Raw genomic sequence first — 17,418 nt, 5'->3', positions numbered from 1 at the left:
GTAGATCTGCTATTTTCAAAAAATCTTGGAATAAAATGTGGAATATTTGGAAGATTAGGGACAAATTAAAATACGTATTAATTTGGGGGTCCATCCATGACATACAAATATGTGAGAACCACTGGTTAAAATAACCCAAGCCCAAATAAGCAACTACTCTTTAGAAAAAAGCCCCAAAAACCGCAACCCACAACTAGCAATATTTACAAGCAACTTCACAGAAGAATAAACCCAAAGTCGCTTCTAATAATGGACATGGCAACGTTGCATACGTCATTAAGAGCGCCTTGTTTTAGTGAAATGCATTATAGGTAGTGTAGTTGTTTTGTTTATTTTCTTCTGTTTATTAATAAAGGTGCCAGAGAGGCACATTAGCGCCACCAGCTGGACTGGGAAAGCTATAACCTACCGACAAATGTAATACAACAAAAACTAATATATTATTAAGTCAGTTTATTTTATAAAGTTAATATGATTGTATATTTTGCTTGCTGATTTGTTGTGGTGTTTTGCCTTTAAATGACCCTTTCAATGACCCTTTCAATTAAATGTTGTAAATGTCCTGCAATTAAGTGTTTAGTAGTTTCTTGTTGATTACAGTGTGTACATTTTCCAGTAGGGTGTTTACCTATTCTATTCTATATAATGTATGGTTAAGACCTGTAGGCTATGCTGGAGGGTTATGATGTGATATTTGAAATGAGAAACCTCACCGTCCCTCCCAGAACTTTCCTCGTCTACTATTATTGTCGTTATTACAATTAATTATACTGTTATTGGCCAGGGAATCATGTCCATAATTTCATGGAAAGTAATAAAAGCATTAATTGTTTTGATTGTCCTTCTTTGCACATCTACAATACTGTCATTGGAAATGGCTGTATGTTGAGCCCAGGGTCTCGTTGAGCTCATCAATAGTTAGACAGTCCCAGTCGAATCCTTGCTCTCCTGGTAGAAATCCACTAGGAAATCATAGCTGCACCGCAGTATTCCCTTTTCTCTGCCTTCCATATGGTCTCAATAAGTAAATTGATAAAATCGCCTGCTTTAAGAGGGCCTTGTGGAAGTTGTTTATATGACTGAGGGTGGAAAATACTCACAATTCAACTGATATTGATACACTTGAATAATGATTTAGAATACTATAGCCTTTTGACCACATGAACTCTATAGCGTCCATATTCTGGAGCGACCGCTCAGTGAAAATAGTAGATCTACAAGCTTACAACGCCTCACAATGTGACACGTTGTGAGCTTGTAGGCCAGCTATTTTCAGCGAAGAGATATAGTGTAGAGGGAAAAAAGGAGAGGGGGCCTGGTATAGACCACTGGTGGATCTGGTCAATAAGGTAAATGCTATAGGTTTTAACTGGTTAAAATAAATGACAACAATATATAAATATACTTTATAAACATAATTATTTACTGTGTATACAATTATTATCAAACATTAACACATTTTAATACTGACTGCTATGTTTCGCTATAATGAGGCACATGCAGATTTGCCAAAATTACTATATTGTACAGCACTTTACACCTTGAATGGTTGATTAGATTTGTTCCACATCCTCATCTACAAGCTTTTGAATTTAGATTTTTCAATTTTTTTGTGGTTAGGTGTGTCTGTGGGTTTTATAAATATTGAAACAATGAAAAGTATTAACAAGAGCTTGTGACTAAATAATAACTACATTGGATCCCCTGGAACACAGATTATTCTTTTTCCATTTCCTGAAAAGTAATGGTTTTGGACATACAAGGTTTCCACCCGACAGCAACGATATAAAAAAACAAAAAAACATCAGGGTCATTGGAACTTCCATCTAAATCTCATTTTGAGGCAGTGGCATAGATAGTCTGAAATGTGATGCCACTGTCCTGCTTGTCATCCATGTTGACGTCACTGAAGCCAGAGTCTTTCAGAGCTGCCATGTAGGCCTCTGGGCGCCAGTTCTCTCCTGGCATCACCCGCTTAGATGCAAAGTAAGCTATCCGGTCCAGTCTCAACGTTGTCACCATCAGGCCTCCTGCAGGACCAAGGAGGGGAGCAAAACAAAAGCAACAGGTTGAAACAAAAGGAAATGTCCTGTAAAACCTAAGTGAAACCCTCCTCCAGACAAAGTGAACAGCATAAAAAGAAACACAATGATGAAAAAAAAAGAAAATGTAATGTTCAAGTAGCACTAAAGGAGGATAATGAAGCAGACTTTATATACCGTAAACAAGATATAATTATCTGTTTAATATTTAAATCCAGTCATAGATATTGATGTAAATAGCTACAATTATCACCACTGGGTCTTCAAGTCAGTAAATAAGTGGTGAAACGCCATGCTTGTTGTTTTGACCATCATGACATATTTCTTATGATGTAAACGTTCCAAAGAACAACCTGGCTCACGGTGTCCATTATTGTTACATCTTATTTGTGTTTGGCTTCTCAGACATTGTAGCAGCCTCTAGCATAGTAAATAGTAGTTAAAAGGACAGTAATGATAATAAGAAAGAAATAGCCTACCTGGTTTCATGACCCTATGTATCTCTGAAGCAGCGTTCCTGAGGTCAGGCCAGAAGTAGTAGCAGTTACAGTGAAACACTCTGTCTATGGTGCTGTCTGCCAGGGGCATGTCTGCTACGTCACAGTGGTGCAGGGTCACCTTCCCACTGGCCAAAAGATCCTTCATCACTTCACTTGCCATCTGCAAGATAAGAATTATTTATGGGATGATTCCAAATGAGGAATGATATTAGGGTTGAGTGACATCTCCAATTAGCAGAATATTACAGGTATTTTTCAGCCACCTACACTACAGTACATGATAATGTGTATATGTGATTGTGGTATATTTAAGTAAACTGGACCTGAGTTGGCTCTGTACTTGGACCCCTTTTTTCAGTCTACACCAAATCTCTTCGCCAAAAATTGCCGGTTTACAAGCTCACAATGCTTCACATTGCGACCCGTTATGAGATTGTAGAACGGCTATTTTTGGCTAATGCTCCCCCTGAATAGATGGAGTTCAAGTGGTTAAAATATACCAGAGAAGAAATCGTGCTTATTCTATTCTATTCTATTCTATTCATATACATAAATATACATGGTCAATAAACATGTGTGTACCTGATGCATGTACTTTGAGTAATCCACCCCTATGAGGCGGCCTGCAGGTTCAGTGAGCAGTTTGGCTGCTGACTGCAGTCCCAGACCAGGCCCATGCCCCAGCTCCAGAACGGTGTGTCCTGGTAGGATGCCACTCAGCTTCACTGCATTCTCCTCCAGAAGCCGGTTGTGTCTGGTCAGGAACTTAGTGACCAACCACCCTAGCACTGAACGCGTAGGACGGCCCAACTGCTGCCCGAGTCTAGTGGACCACATCTCTGAAACAAAAGAGAGAAGAACTATCTTAAAGGAGTAGTTCACCCAAAAAAGTACTTATTTTCTATCAATTACATACATACATACATATAATAGGAATGCGACAAAAACAAAAACATCTCCACAAATTCAAGGCTTCATGGTGTAATTGATAGAAAACAAGTAATTTTTTGGGGTGAACTACTCCTTTAAGTAAACAGAATAACAGTGGTGGTGGAGAGGTAGACTACCGTGTGCCTTTACATCCACATATACAACGTGTTGTTATAAATATTCACCCTTTATCTTCTGTTGCAGCCTCTAAATAGCTGATACTGCAAGATACAGTATGTATTCAATGAGTTTGTCACAAGTGTTTCACACCTTGTGTCTCTATGTTCTGGATTAATGTTACAAACGACACAGTTTGTTGGAAGCACACACATTTTATTTATATTACAAATGTCTAAAGCACCTTATTGTTCTACCTGAATAACATAGTAGGAAAGGTATTGCACGTCAATGGATGTGGTGAGGTGCTGACTGAAAGTGTTGCACATGCACTCTGGCTCCATATTACGTTTTATTTTTAATTAATTGACGTTTTGGACTGCTGGCCTTCCTCAGAATTAACTTAGTTCTAAAGTTGGAACTATTCATCCGTACTTGTAAGAGGACATTACGATTTTTGTTTTGTTTTCTTGATTATTATTATAAAGGAAGTTTCCAAAAATATATATTTGTTGTTGGACTTGCAATGTGACAAAGCTTTGGTTTCCCTAGGCTGTTCTATGACACAGTCTTCCCAAAGAACCATTAGGCTACTTGTTCCAAAGTCCATTATGATGAAATTTGAAGATAAACCTTTGCAGGGAAACTAAAAGTAAATGGTTCAACACACACGGGGGAAATATGTGCAGCCATCTCTGCGTGTCTCTGCATGACTTAATACTTATTGCATTTTTTAAAATAAATAATAGTAGTCAAAAACATTTGTTCATGTTTAGGTCCTAGTCTATTTTTGTCCAAGCATTCCATTAATACTGACAGTTTGACAACTATATCACACAAAGCTATAAATAAATCTAACTTTTCTCTCATTATAATGGTACAGTGTCATACGTTTATCTTGAATACATACCATAAAGCTGCTGTTTTTTATTTCAAAATCAGGCAACCTGTAGCTGACTACTTGTAAATATAGCCTATAACCTATACTACAACCATAGAGTTATGCTTACAACTGACTATCTCACCTCTCTTCCTGAAACAACTTCTTTCCTCTTCTTCTTCTTTTGGTTTCCAGCAGGCTGTACACTGATAAGTGTAACACTGCCCTCCACAGACAAGGAGTTTTATCCTATACTTTTTAATACAGTCCAGTAGAGTGGAGAAAGCCCCAAAAGACTGGTTGAAAATTCAACTCAGGTGTAAAAATAGAGTTAAAAGATAATTCCTTGAGAGTCGACACCCAGATCTGAAAAATCTCGGAATAACTGCTGCCTATCACTTCAGTAATTATTGCATGAGAGAACACCAGGTCAACACAGGACATGTTGCACAGTCTCCAGATGGCCACACACTGACAGAGTCCATCTGGATGTTAATCTATGACATTAAAGTAGCTGGTTAGACCACAGTGTCCCAGTCTTAGCCTGTTAAAACAACATCCCTTCTGCCAGAGTTCATCATACTTGTAACAGATGGCTGCACACAGCAAAGTAGGCTACTAGTGCCTGCCTCTCTAGCCTGGTAAACCCTCCCTCCGGAAATCTCATTTCTATTTGATTCCAGATAGAAATTAGATTTCCGGAGGGAGGGTTTACCAGGCTACCTGCCTCTCTGCGCTTCTGCCATTGGAGTCATAGTTTTTCTCTGCAAATGCAAAAACATTCACATTTTCCTAACTGAACCTTCAGGTCGACAGTTTCATTCATCAGTGCTTTCTTCACCCACACTGTACGTTATTTAATTTCCCTCAACAACCCCTGAGTGCAAATTTGTCAAATAATATAAGAAAGAGGCAAAAAATGATTGAAATAGACAATATAATTAGATCTGCTATTTTCACATTTTTTATCTGTGGAACCGAGTCAAACAAAATGTAATGCCTCAACTCCTACATGGGGACCCCCCATCAGGGTGGGGGGTCCCCAGTTCAAATGTGATTATATTTTGGGGGTTACAGCCTAAAAGGATTGAGAACCACTGCTCTATCCAATGCCCTGAATGGATGAGTTGTAATGTGGCTGGGAAATGTGCAATACCTGACAGCCCTTGTGCCCATGGGCTAGTGGCAGGTCCCCCTGACAGAGAGCCAAAGACAGCACAGCTGTCATCTGGACTGTATCTCACAGTGATACCATTTGGATTACATGGAGCAGCAGAGACATTTCAAAGGCTCATGGACACAGCTGTTCCAAGAGGGTGGAAGAAGAATGCACTTGAGTAAAAGTACAAAAGTATTCGCATTAAAATATACTTAAGTACTGGAAGTAAAAGTACTCATTATGCAGAATGTCCCATTTCACAAGTTATAAAAAATGCTTTGAAAATAGCAGATCTATACAAGCTCACAACACGTGACATGTTGTGAGCCTGTAGATCGTTATTTTCAAAAAGCCAAAGTTTAAATAGGGATGAAATATTTAATGTAATTTTTTTTAGTAACTAGTAACTAAATTTTTCAAATAATTAATTGTAGTGGAGTAAAAGTATATATATATACAATATTTGCCTCTGAGATGTAGTGAAGTAAAAGTACTGAAAATTGGAAATACTCCAGTAAAGTAAAAAAGACCTCAACATTACATATCAAAGTGCAGTAGTTACTTAAGTAAAATTACTGGTCCTCAATAAGTACTTAAACTTGAGTAAATGTACTTTACATCACGACACTGATGATTAATGAAAGTGAAAGTTACAAGAACAATTCTGTCAAGCTGATAGGCTACACATGTTGTCTAAGTTTGTCATACAGCCTAAACGGTCATTCTGTATTCTGTAGCTATAGAAACTATTTTACAAAGAAAGATGTGCGTGCGCTTGCGTGCACGTAGGTTGATTGCATAGTGTGTGTTATTGTGTCAATGGGTCGTAGGTCACACAGCTCAGATAGCTGTCGCACCATTCATTGCACAATCACGTTCCTTTCGTTTTCATTTCCCGGAAGGTTAGCCCAGTTTTATATATGCAACTAATTTTAGCCTTACTGGAAGTGAGCGGAGTTTTGCTATCGAAGCTGACAGACTGTCCTTGATCAGGAATTCATGGACAAATCATCTGATTAAAACGATCAAACAGGAAATAAACAAACAATCAAACAAACAAACAAAAAAGGCATGGAAACCGTTTCCCCATCACCTCTGAACAAGGTAGGTGTGATCCGAGGGCATGAGGGGAAATTATATTTCATGCTCCTTTACTTCCACTATTATTTTGATATCTGGCTTTTAACCACGATCAGATATGGCTATTAATATACAAATTGATACTTTTGAGTGAAAGAGGGAGTTACATTTTTTAAATAATTAAACTGCACTGTGTAATATTATGTGCATAATGTTTTAAGTCTGAAACATCAGTCTGAAGTCTGAATATTATTAGCTACTGTATGCTGCTTGCATTCATGTGCACACGCATGACGCGCATACTGTACGTGCGTGTGCCTATAGACGAATCTTGTCTATATTGTGTTTTGTAGCAGGAGAATAGAGGAAGCAGTCCTTTGCCCATGGTGTCAGTAACGTCAGGCAGACAGACTACTACTACAGTCTCCTCTCCTGCCCAGCAGCTTCCTCTGGCCAGTCTGTCAACCCAGGAGGACCTGTATCATCTACCTGGACGCCTGAGTGAGTCCCTCCCTCCCTCACAATGGATTCACTCACTATAGTGGATGTCAAGTAGGCCTACAACTTTCAAATAATTTATAAAATTGCAGATCTACAAGCTTGCAGCACGGCACGAAGTGACACGCTGTGAGCTTGCAGATCTGCTATTTTTGAAATTATTCAGTCAGTATAGGGAATGTCAAGTACAACTTTCAAACAATTTCAAAAATAGCAGATCTACAAGCTCGCAGCAACAGTTTTCTGAAAAAAACCTATGTTGTTATATCAGTGCTCCTCAAACTTTTTCATGTCAAGAACACCCAAAATTATGTGCATTTGGCCGCCGACCCCCCCATCTAAAAATATTTTGGACCCCCAGAATAGATTTGAGTAAAAGTTGTTCGCTTTAAAAAATATGTATATTCAAAGATTTTCAAGATTTTTGAAAAATAGCAGATCTACAAGCTCATAGCAGAGTGCTGCTAGGCACTATATAAGGCACTATATGAGCTTGTAGATCTGCTATTTTTGAATAGCCAACGTATAAAACTTGGTTAAAGTGGTTACACAGATGCTTTCCCGGTTTTAATGGGTTAATCGAAAAAGTAATCAATAGATTAATCACAAAGAAATTATTGGATATCTGCAGTCCTAATTTTTTGGTTTAGTACACTGAATAAGCAATAAACCCTTCTGCTAACTAGACTGATTAGCCATTGCCCTGTTGGTGTTTGAATGTGTTAGTGTCTCTTTCCCAGGAATAAACCCATCACTGTGGGATAAAGAGGATGTGAACCACTGGCTCCACTGGGCTCAGAAGGAGTACTGTCTGCGTCGACCAGAGAAAGGACATTTTGAGATGAACGGACGAGCCCTCTGTCTGCTCACCAAAGAAGACTTCAGAAGACGCTGCCCCAGCTCAGGTAGAAATTCTTGCACATACCACTGACTATAAATGATCTAAACATAGCATTTTTGGGAAATTTGTGTTTGGTAGATTATTTTTCTATTGTAAGGGTGCGGTCACACCGAACATTAATTCTGACTATGAGGGCGGATTCTGCCAATGCTTTTCAATGGGAACGGAGCGTTTTTTTTTTACGGAAATCCGCAAATGGCAACAAACCGCTCCGTTCCCATTGAAAAGCATTGGCAGAATCCGCCAGAATCAAAGTTCGGTGTGACCGCACCCTAACAATGTTTTTTGGAAATAAATGTTACATTTTACCGTTGGAAAGCTTGTTAATTCCCCTTTAAAATGGTACCCCACTTTAAGGAACATGCTTTTGTGGGATGAGCAGTGCAGCTGAGTATGTGGGTTACCAATGCCAAACAGCTTATTCTGCTGTGGCTATTGACTTGTTTTGAGCTCCCTACCCCAGGTGCCCGCCGGGTACCCATGGCATCTGAGGGTACATGGTGTATGATATACCATGGTGTACACCTAATCAAAATAATGTGAATACTTCCACGATGTAAAGGCTGATCTTTTTCCCATGTCGCTATCTGACTGAGATACACATGTGCACTGACACACACACCTGGGACACACTTTTGTCATGTAGGAAACAAAAAGACATAGAGCAAATGCATCAGGGATTTTGTTTTTTTATTTGTGGCAACAAAAACTCACTCCTTTTCACCTGTAGACTTGTGATGCCAAGCTGGAGAGACAACTTATTGTCCAGTATCCAGATGCTTGCTATGCCAATAAACTTGGGCAATGACAAATACACATCTCTTTCCACCCAGGTGACGTGCTGTATGAGCTACTGCAGTGTGTCAAACAGCACAGGACGGGTGCAACTAGAATTGGAAGCCCCCTGAACTCATCTGCCCATGGTGCCAATACCCAGGCCAATACCAGCCACACCCAAACGCCCAGCAATCACAAGGTTCAAGGTCCCCAGGCCCACACAACTGATGGAAACCAAGGTCAGTAGCTTCAGAAATGTAATGTCACTACATTTATAGTTTAGGTAATCTCTCAAGACAGATTCCGCTGTTACAGCAGATTCTGTCAGCACTACTGCCATCCTTTACTACTGTCCCTATTTTGGGCATGACATTATATAGGCAAAATCTAAAAATCTAAAATTTTATTTAAATATTTCAAAATTTGTAATTGTTTCATGAATATCCAAAATAGCAGATCTACAAGCTCACAACGTGTCACATCGCAATGCGTTGTGAGCTTTTACATTGGCTATTTTCACCATATACAACTAATATAAGGCTTAAACACCTAAACCCTATATACTTGACCAGGGTCCCCCAGAGCTCTGTACTACAGTATAGGTCCACTAGTGTTTCCCTCTACACCAAATCTCTTTGCTGAAAATCAAAGATCTAAGCAGTGTGTGATTCTGAGCTGTAGCGCTCATAATATTCCTGAATGTTCAAGTACAACAGTGAGTGCAAGGAAAAGTGGAAAAATGCTGATAAGCAGGTTACAGGGATTTTCTGTATTGATTGTATATAAATAAATATACCGTAAAGGCATTAGGGCAAGTAGGAGGAAGATACAAGTGAGGGAATCTGATTCACAGTGGATAATTAATAAGTCCTTGAGTTTTCATTTTCAGATGGAAGTGATTGCCTTCTTGTTGTTCTGAAATTCAATAGGCCGTTTTCCAAGTATTGCAGTTGGAGACAAGGAAGTTATGGGGAAATGTGGTTGTGGTTTGTTTGGTGAACAAACAGTCATACATTGAATCATCTTTTTAACTTGCTAACAAGCACATTTAGGTCATACTGATAGTAATCTCTTATTAATAAGGAAATCATCTAAAACATTCAAGACCTTTTCTATATTGACAGTAATGTTTGCCATCTTGGCCCTTAGAAACATTACTGCCACAATAGGGCCCAGAGTCATTTGGGGCCCATGCCGTCTGTAAAATGAAATAATAAATGATGGTGATGGGGGGTGTTTAGGGCCCGCGGGGCCAACGTGTAGGTCGCTAAGCCGCTGTGGTTATGTCTGAGTCAGAGTGACGTGGCCGAGGTCTGCCGGATAGCCGGCCAGCCAGTCCTCCCAGTAGTCAATTTTAATATAGGATAAAACTATGTCTCTTTTGAGGACCAGGAAAATCATCTATTTCTCAAATACACACACACACACACACACACACACACACACACACACACACACACACACACACACACACACACACACACACACACACACACACACACACACACACACACACACACACACACACACACACACACACACACACACACTTTTTTACCTGGCATGATTAGGTGCTTTCCGTGCCTTATGGGCAGTTGGGTGTACGCCAGTGGGAGTGGATTACCAGGAAATCTGGTAATGAGGCGTATCTATTGAGGCATGTCTGTCCAGTGTTTCACAAGAGCAGGAATCAGCTTTGTTCTGTGAAATGCACCCCTGACACTGAGAAGTACAGTATGACAATCTCTAACACAATACTTCATGTGAAAATGTTCAGTTGGTGAAATTGACTTTTACTTTCTCTTCGTCTTAGTCACACTTCCCTAAATTTCTTTGTTCCAGTTTCTACTGTCTATAGCAACACAATGCCCGTAGCCACTGTAAGCAGCGTGACAAGCCAGCCAGAACCCACATCACCTCTCAGGGACCACCCCCCACGCCCTTCTCAGAACACACACACTAGTGGGTATAATATAATCCTGATATACTGTATATCAGGAATATTTTATTATCTGAATCATTTTCTGTTTTCTGTCCTTCTATCTCTATTGTTCTTCCCCTTCCTGAAAACTACAAAGGATGGGAACTTTTTTTTTTTTTACAGATGTAAACCTGTGATGTTCAATCCGGGGACGCATCTCTGTCATTTTAGATTCCTTTGGGCTATTCAAAAATAGCAGATATACAAGCTCATAGCGCGAGTGCCGCGCTATGAGCTTGTAGATCTGCTATTTAAAAAAAATGAACATTTTTGAAAATCTTTGAAATATATATATTTTTAAAGCAAACATTTGTAACTGAAATCTTTGCTTCTAGGGGTCCCTGGAACAAAAATATTTTGAGATGGGGTCCACGGCCAAATACATATCATTTTAGGGGTTTTCCTTGACATGGAAAAGTTTGAGAACCACTGATATAGCAACATAGGTTTTTTCAAAGAACTGTTAGGATTTAGAAGACATTTTGTAGAATCGGCCTCAGGTCTTAATGAGTTAAGTTGAAGCACAGTAAACCAGTGCACTGCAGATACACTGAAATGGCATCGTTTCAACTCTGAGAGTGTACAAATGAAACTAATTTGGTTATATGTATACACCTTTAAGAGTTACGAATGGATACATTAACTCTTGGATTTTATTTTATTTTATTGTGTAAATGTTTTTATTTTATAAGTGTCTTTCTGTTAGGTTCATATCTTTGTCTGTCTCTCTCTCTGATTGTATCCCTATCTCTGTATTCCTGTCATTTCTCTCAGATATGTCTACGCATGGCTGTACTTGTCCTCACGTTGAGCCTTGTCCAAACGTTCTTGGCCTCAGGGAGGAGCCTCTCAACCTGTCCAATCAGCTGAGACCAAGGAGTCCGCCATGCGAAGCCAATGGCCGCATCCCAGGTAATAAGAAAGTCTCTTTAAAGAGTTTAGTTCGCGTGGGCGCCATATTAGTATAACGTGTTTCAACTGACAAGACAAGCATCCTCTCCCTTTGCATGGACAGTCGCCTGTATCTTAAGTTCATTATTATCATATACATTACATTGTTAGTTACTAATACACACACAGGTAAAGTGTTTACAACATGCATGTAAGATTTTATCAGCGGTCTGATATAATAATGAAAGTGTCTCCAATAGGCATTTTTCAAGGCAGCCATATTGACATAAATAGTTGACATAATACATGTAATGTAACTTCGTTCAGGTGTAAAACCAATGAGACTAATTAAGGTTCCGTTCCAGAGTCAGGGCGCTGCTATGCTGTGCATGTTGGCTCACTGGAAAGCATGCTACACCAAATGGAACAGAGCCTTAATTAGCTTTACTACTACCGATACTTCACCCTGACAATCAGACTAATGAGCAAGCCAGGAAAACAGTTCATAAATTAATAAGAGGTTCAGTGTTGCATAAAACTCAAAGGGAAATATGTTGCCTAGTTCAACAGTGCATTTTTCGGTGCACGCGCAAGGGAACCGGTTAGGACATGAATCTTACATATCGAAGCTTTAATCAAAAATGTTCTCTTTAACAATGCAATGAATATTGATACCAAAGGCAGTTACAAATGTATGTGTTTCATCTGATTCCAAAATGTCAAACCATGTCTGAATGATGAGCAGAGTGCAAGCTGCTGTGGGACTATGTGTACCACCTCCTCTGTGACCAGCGTTACCACGACTACATCCGCTGGGATGACCAGGACACAATGGTGTTCAGGGTGGTGGACCCCAACGGACTGGCACGACTCTGGGGAAACCACAAAGTGAGTGGAGACGGTTCCTTAAGAAGCATTTTCAAACATGAACATAGTTTAGATTTACACAACACGTCATGACGAATTCTGAGCTTGTTAAGTAGTCGGTCGGGAGAGGCTTATTGTCGGTTACAGCGGGAGTCTTTCGCTGTCACAATGTGCTAGACGCCTGGGAGATGGATTGCTGAGGTAGACCGCCACAGCTACCACCAGCTCCCACTCCTCCCAGTACTTAACGCACGACTTGCTGCACTCAAGCTGTGTTACTCATACGCTGAGGTGGCGGTGCCTGGGATCGAACCTATGACCTTGTGCGGTTCAGAAGCAAGAGCTCTCTCCACTGACTGAGCTACACGGATCAAGTACAAAACAAGCGTTTAGTCAGATTAATTGATTTAGTCGATAATAAAACATATAAATTGGAACAGTTTTGCATCGATTCATTTATTTAAATAAATAAATATAAAACACGCTTCTTGATTGTTTGATTAATCTAAAAAGGAATCGATAGAATAATCGCTAAAAATATAATTGATAGGGCCTGGCTCCGGGCTCAATGTAGCCTCACAGCGCGTCGAGGGTTCACGACGACCTTTGCTGCATGTCACTCCCCATCTCTCTCTCTCCCCATTTCTTGTCAGCCTACTGTCCTATCCATAAAAGCCCAAACAAAAAAGAATAAAAGAATATAATCGATAGATTTCGTCATTTTAGGGGCAAGGTCACTTGGCCTTTGGTGTTGTCCATTTTATGAGGGCACAAAGGCCAAATGCCAGGGCAGGAAGGCCATCAAATAAAACCAGATTTTAGTCCATTGAAATAATTAATTGAATTTAAGTGTTAAGGATGATTTTAAATTTAATATGTAAACTATCTGCATTGAAATTAATAAATTATGGTATTTACAATCTGAACCATGCTCAGTCCTGCACCAATCAAAGTCACTGGATTGTTTTAAAGATGGGGACTCAGGGGAGTTAAGAATTCAGAATCTCTAGTTCTCAACAAAAGACACTGTTGTCTACATGACAAGAAAGAGACACTGGTGTCTACATTTTGACAAGAAAGAGACAGAGGAGAAAGTGGTACAGTCAGCAGGGGCATTAAGGCCACTGTGGCCTCATGGCATGACATTATTTTGAGTGGCACAAGGCCAAACTAAGGGGCAACGACGGCCATGGCCTTCGTGGCCTCCCTGAAATTCCTGCCCTGGTTGCAGCCCTAGCAAGAACATATAATAGCAAGAGGAGAGTGAGTGATGATGGGACCACTGGGCATTAATGAAGTGTGATCTCTTTTCACAGAACCGAATCAACATGACGTATGAAAAGATGTCCCGTGCTCTGAGGCACTACTACAAACTCAATATCATTAAGAAGGAGCCGGGGCAGAAGCTGACGTTCAGGTTGGTCTGTGAAAGCTGTAAATAACCTGACATTAACCCATTGAAATCAGAAAAGCATGAGCGCTATGAGCGCTATGAGCTTGTAGATCTGCTATTTTTGAAAAATCGTGAAAATGTGTGCAAATCTTTGAATATATATATTTTTTTCAAGTGAACATTTTTAACTCAAATCTTTGCTTCTGGGGGTCTCGGGAACAAAATATTTTGAGATGGGGGTCTGTGGCCAAATACATATAGTTTTGGGGGTCCTTGACATGAAAAGGTTTTGAGCGCCTATGATATACTGTAGCAACATGCGTTTTTCAGAAAACTATTAGGATTTTAGACATTTGCATCGGCCTCAGGTCTTAATGGGTTAACATGCACTCCTGGGTCAACAGGTTGTAATACGCTATATGGCTACAGTATGTCAGCCAAACGAACATCCACTTTGCATGCATTGTAGTTCTTCCAAGCATAATGGACTCCATGTGGCTCCAGAAAAAACTATTCCACTCTGTCATGCGCTTGTGGCCGGCCGCCACAGTAACAGTAAACCTTACAGTAACGGTAAACCTTACAGTAAGGCAAACCTTATTTACACCAAAAGTGGCTTGATTTCCAGCCTAGCTTAAATTACTTATGAAGGTCTGCTAAAAAAGGAAGGGTTTGTCGGAAACCTAAAACAGGTTGACTGTAGACTTTGTAGGCTTTTTTGTTTGCTGAGAAATATTCATTGTCTATTTAATAGACAATGAATATGAATAGACAATGAATATGAACATCATTAAAGATGTTTACTGACTACTGAGGCAAGCGCATTAAACACCTTGAAGAGCCAGTTGAAAACCCATTTCTTGAATCTAGCTTTTAATTGATTTTATTTGCTGATCTTTTTGGTTTGAATCTATTGTAATGTTATTTTTCTTTTTTCTTGTACAGCACTCATTTAAACTATGCCATATAAATGCAACGTATATTATAATATAACATTAATAATCATATAATATAATTATATTATGCTAATCATTACTACATTTCCTGGGTTCCTGTAGCTCAATGACTAAGTGGAATCTGTGGCAAGAACATAACCAGAAGTTGCTCTTTGTCAGCATATTGCAGTGGTAGGCAACAGGCGGCCCATGGGCCACAAGTGGCACGCCAGCAATAATATTATATTGTAAATAATTTACAATATCTGAATGACAGTCCCACATAGTAATGCAGTAATACAGTAATACAGTACATGCAAAATTGAGAATCTTCCGCCACTTAAAGAATGCTTATACTTTTAATCACGTTGAGAGTGAATGACGACAGGCACACGATTCACAATCGTGAATCAGGCAACAGGGTGCACTGTGGCAATGAACCCCTTGTGAAATCAATACTGTAGGTAGGATGTGTGTTTCACATGCTAATACACAGTTTCTCTATGTATGAAAAGATCTTGAACAATGAAAGAGCCTCTGTTCTATGAAAGAGCTCTTGTTCTCTGTTGCGAAAAGGAGTATGATTGTCTCGTTCCAGATAAAACATTATTTGTTTCATTTTTAATCAACAAAATGACCTCATGCGACATTCAAGGCTAAAAAAGCATTTATATCTGCCCCTGTAACATTTGATTACACATTCTATCAAGTATGCAGTTATACAACACAAATCTTTATTTATCAACATTTATAACAATATATTTATTATTGTAAGGTGGTTTGACACACAATCCAGTTACTTACTTGATGACCCCACGTAAATGACATAATTCAGATATGATACATGTCAATAATGTCAGATATAACAGATATCTGAGACTGTTTTCTGCAACTTTTTTTTAGGTTTTTGAAGACCCCCAAGGACATCAGGACCCATTTTGTCGGGGTTTATAAAAATACCACTCCACCTCGCGATGGAAACACCCTTGATCACCATCCTTCATATGAGTTCAACGAGGACAACTTAGAGGTTTCCCCTGAACCTGCCTCTCCACCGTCAGAGCTTCAGTGACATTTAAATAAATGTGTATTTGGGAATTCAAATATAATTACTGCGATAAGTACCAATTACAACTGAGAATGAACTCTCCTTCAGCTGAAACAGGTCTGAAAAGGAGAGTTGCTCGTGTCTTCAAAGAGTCAAGAAATGTCATAACATTAACGGCTTTTCTTTATTTGATAATATAGCCTACTAAACACAATAAGTATAAGAAAATACACTAGTTGGTGTGGATACAAGTCCAGTGGGCACCTAAACCTTGTGGGCGCCTAAGTTTCTTCCTAAATGTAAATAAATATGGAATAAATGTTTGCTTTGGAAAATGCTCGGAAATAATATCAAGTATCATCATCTGTTTTTGCGCCTTGGAGACTCCCGTCCAGGACAGGCTTCAGAAGTGCCTCCTGCAGGAGACTTGGCTCAGATCTGAACCCATTTGATTTGGCGTTAGGGACCTGTTGCGACTGCATGCCCTTGCTGACGTCGGATTTTAACATGCACGGTACATCGTTATCAGATCGTTAACCCTTCAACTTCTTGTTTATCCCCAAAATAACTGGCTATCATACATAGGTTTTGTAATTTGTAGCATGTAGAAGAATTAGGCCTTGAATATAATTTAAAAATATTTAATGTATTTGGCCCCTTGTTTGTAAAGTAAATGTAAATAGAAAATCTAATATTTAAAAAGTGCACAGAAATACCAGGTTCCCACTGTTCCGGTTACCGTTGGGGTATGACAGTTGTACTGTGAGAGAATTATTAATTTACTGTGAATTGATGTACTGTACGTAAGTATTTACTACTGTGATTAAAATAGAATAAACACTAACAGTAAAGACCCAGAAATGTAATGGATGCAGTCATGTTAGCATCACATAAAAAATAATTAATCCATACATTTCAGGGTTGCTCCGCTGTTCATGCACACTTGCACAGTCAAATCCATGTTCATTTATCCATTTGTGAAATGCAAGAAAATGTAACCATAAATGAATACTGTGTGTACTGCAATGCATGCATTGCTATCCTTTTCCAGACATTGCTTAGCAAGATAAAGTATGAACATTACTGGCCACACATGATTGCTGTCATGTGGGGAGAGTATACAGTGGAGTGCTTGGATAAAGTGTTAATGTTTATAGAATGTTGTCGGCAGAATTGCGTCAATGTGAGGTACTTGTATCCATGAGCAGATGTTGAAGCTTTCTTCGTGTGGATCTATGTAAAAAGATATTATAAAGATCCATAACAGATGTCTTTTAAATTGAAGAAACTATTGCCATGTAAAAATAAAATAAAGGTTCTTTAAGTGTTTAGAATTAAAGCTCTATATGTTGTATTCCTACACATTAGCACTCTTTGGACCCTATAGGAGTGATGGAGTCCTTCTGGACATAATTCTTT

General features: G+C 39.2%; 2 protein-coding genes across 3 annotated transcripts; one reads left to right on the top strand and one right to left on the bottom strand.

Annotated features, from left to right (window-relative positions):
• Window positions 1-1,528: 1,528 nt before the first annotated feature.
• Window positions 1,529-4,619, bottom strand: LOC308096850 (putative methyltransferase YdaC). Its single transcript, XM_080444321.1, has 4 exons — window positions 4,500-4,619; window positions 3,125-3,381; window positions 2,522-2,702; window positions 1,529-2,030 (listed from the first exon to the last, which is right to left on the bottom strand). The coding sequence occupies exons 2-4, from the start codon at window positions 3,377-3,379 to the stop codon at window positions 1,834-1,836; spliced, it is 633 nt and encodes a 210-aa protein (XP_080300447.1). The 5' UTR covers window positions 3,380-3,381; window positions 4,500-4,619; the 3' UTR covers window positions 1,529-1,833.
• A 1,910-nt stretch (window positions 4,620-6,529) lies between these two features.
• On the top strand, window positions 6,530-17,299 carry etv7 (ETS variant transcription factor 7). Of its 2 annotated transcripts, none has more exons than XM_080444491.1 (9): window positions 6,530-6,732; window positions 7,065-7,209; window positions 7,947-8,111; window positions 8,941-9,123; window positions 10,727-10,846; window positions 11,640-11,777; window positions 12,502-12,644; window positions 13,940-14,040; window positions 15,855-17,299. In XM_080444491.1, exons 1-9 carry the CDS (start codon window positions 6,700-6,702, stop codon window positions 16,021-16,023), a joined length of 1,197 nt encoding a protein of 398 aa, XP_080300617.1. In that variant the 5' UTR covers window positions 6,530-6,699; the 3' UTR covers window positions 16,024-17,299. The 2 variants fall into 2 exon arrangements, with proteins under 2 accessions (XP_080300617.1, XP_080300616.1); XM_080444490.1 differs by having other exon boundaries at window positions 7,062-7,209.
• The last annotated feature ends 119 nt before the right edge of the window (window positions 17,300-17,418 follow it).

The sequence above is a fragment of the Gymnoscopelus braueri genome, assembly GCF_963280865.1.
Source record: "Gymnoscopelus braueri genome assembly, chromosome: 12".
NCBI classification, from domain to species: Eukaryota; Metazoa; Chordata; class Actinopteri; order Myctophiformes; family Myctophidae; genus Gymnoscopelus; species Gymnoscopelus braueri.
Note: the sequence above shows the minus strand (reverse complement) of the source record. Positions and strands in the feature narration are given on the sequence as shown.

Bases quoted from the DNA above. Each gene is read 5' to 3' on its own strand.
- etv7 (XM_080444490.1), top strand. From the start codon at position 6,700: ATGGAAACCGTTTCCCCATCACCTCTGAACAAG. The intron at 8,112-8,940 runs GTAGAAATTCTT...CTTTCCACCCAG, and splicing joins AAGACGCTGCCCCAGCTCAG to GTGACGTGCTGTATGAGCTA. The intron at 12,645-13,939 runs GTGAGTGGAGAC...CTCTTTTCACAG, and splicing joins GACTCTGGGGAAACCACAAA to AACCGAATCAACATGACGTA.
- LOC308096850 (XM_080444321.1), bottom strand. From the start codon at position 3,379: ATGTGGTCCACTAGACTCGGGCAGCAGTTGGGCCGTCCTACGCGTTCA. The intron at 2,703-3,124 runs GTACACACATGT...CTTATCTTGCAG, and splicing joins ACTCAAAGTACATGCATCAG to ATGGCAAGTGAAGTGATGAA. The intron at 2,031-2,521 runs GTAGGCTATTTC...TTGGTCCTGCAG, and splicing joins ACATAGGGTCATGAAACCAG to GAGGCCTGATGGTGACAACG.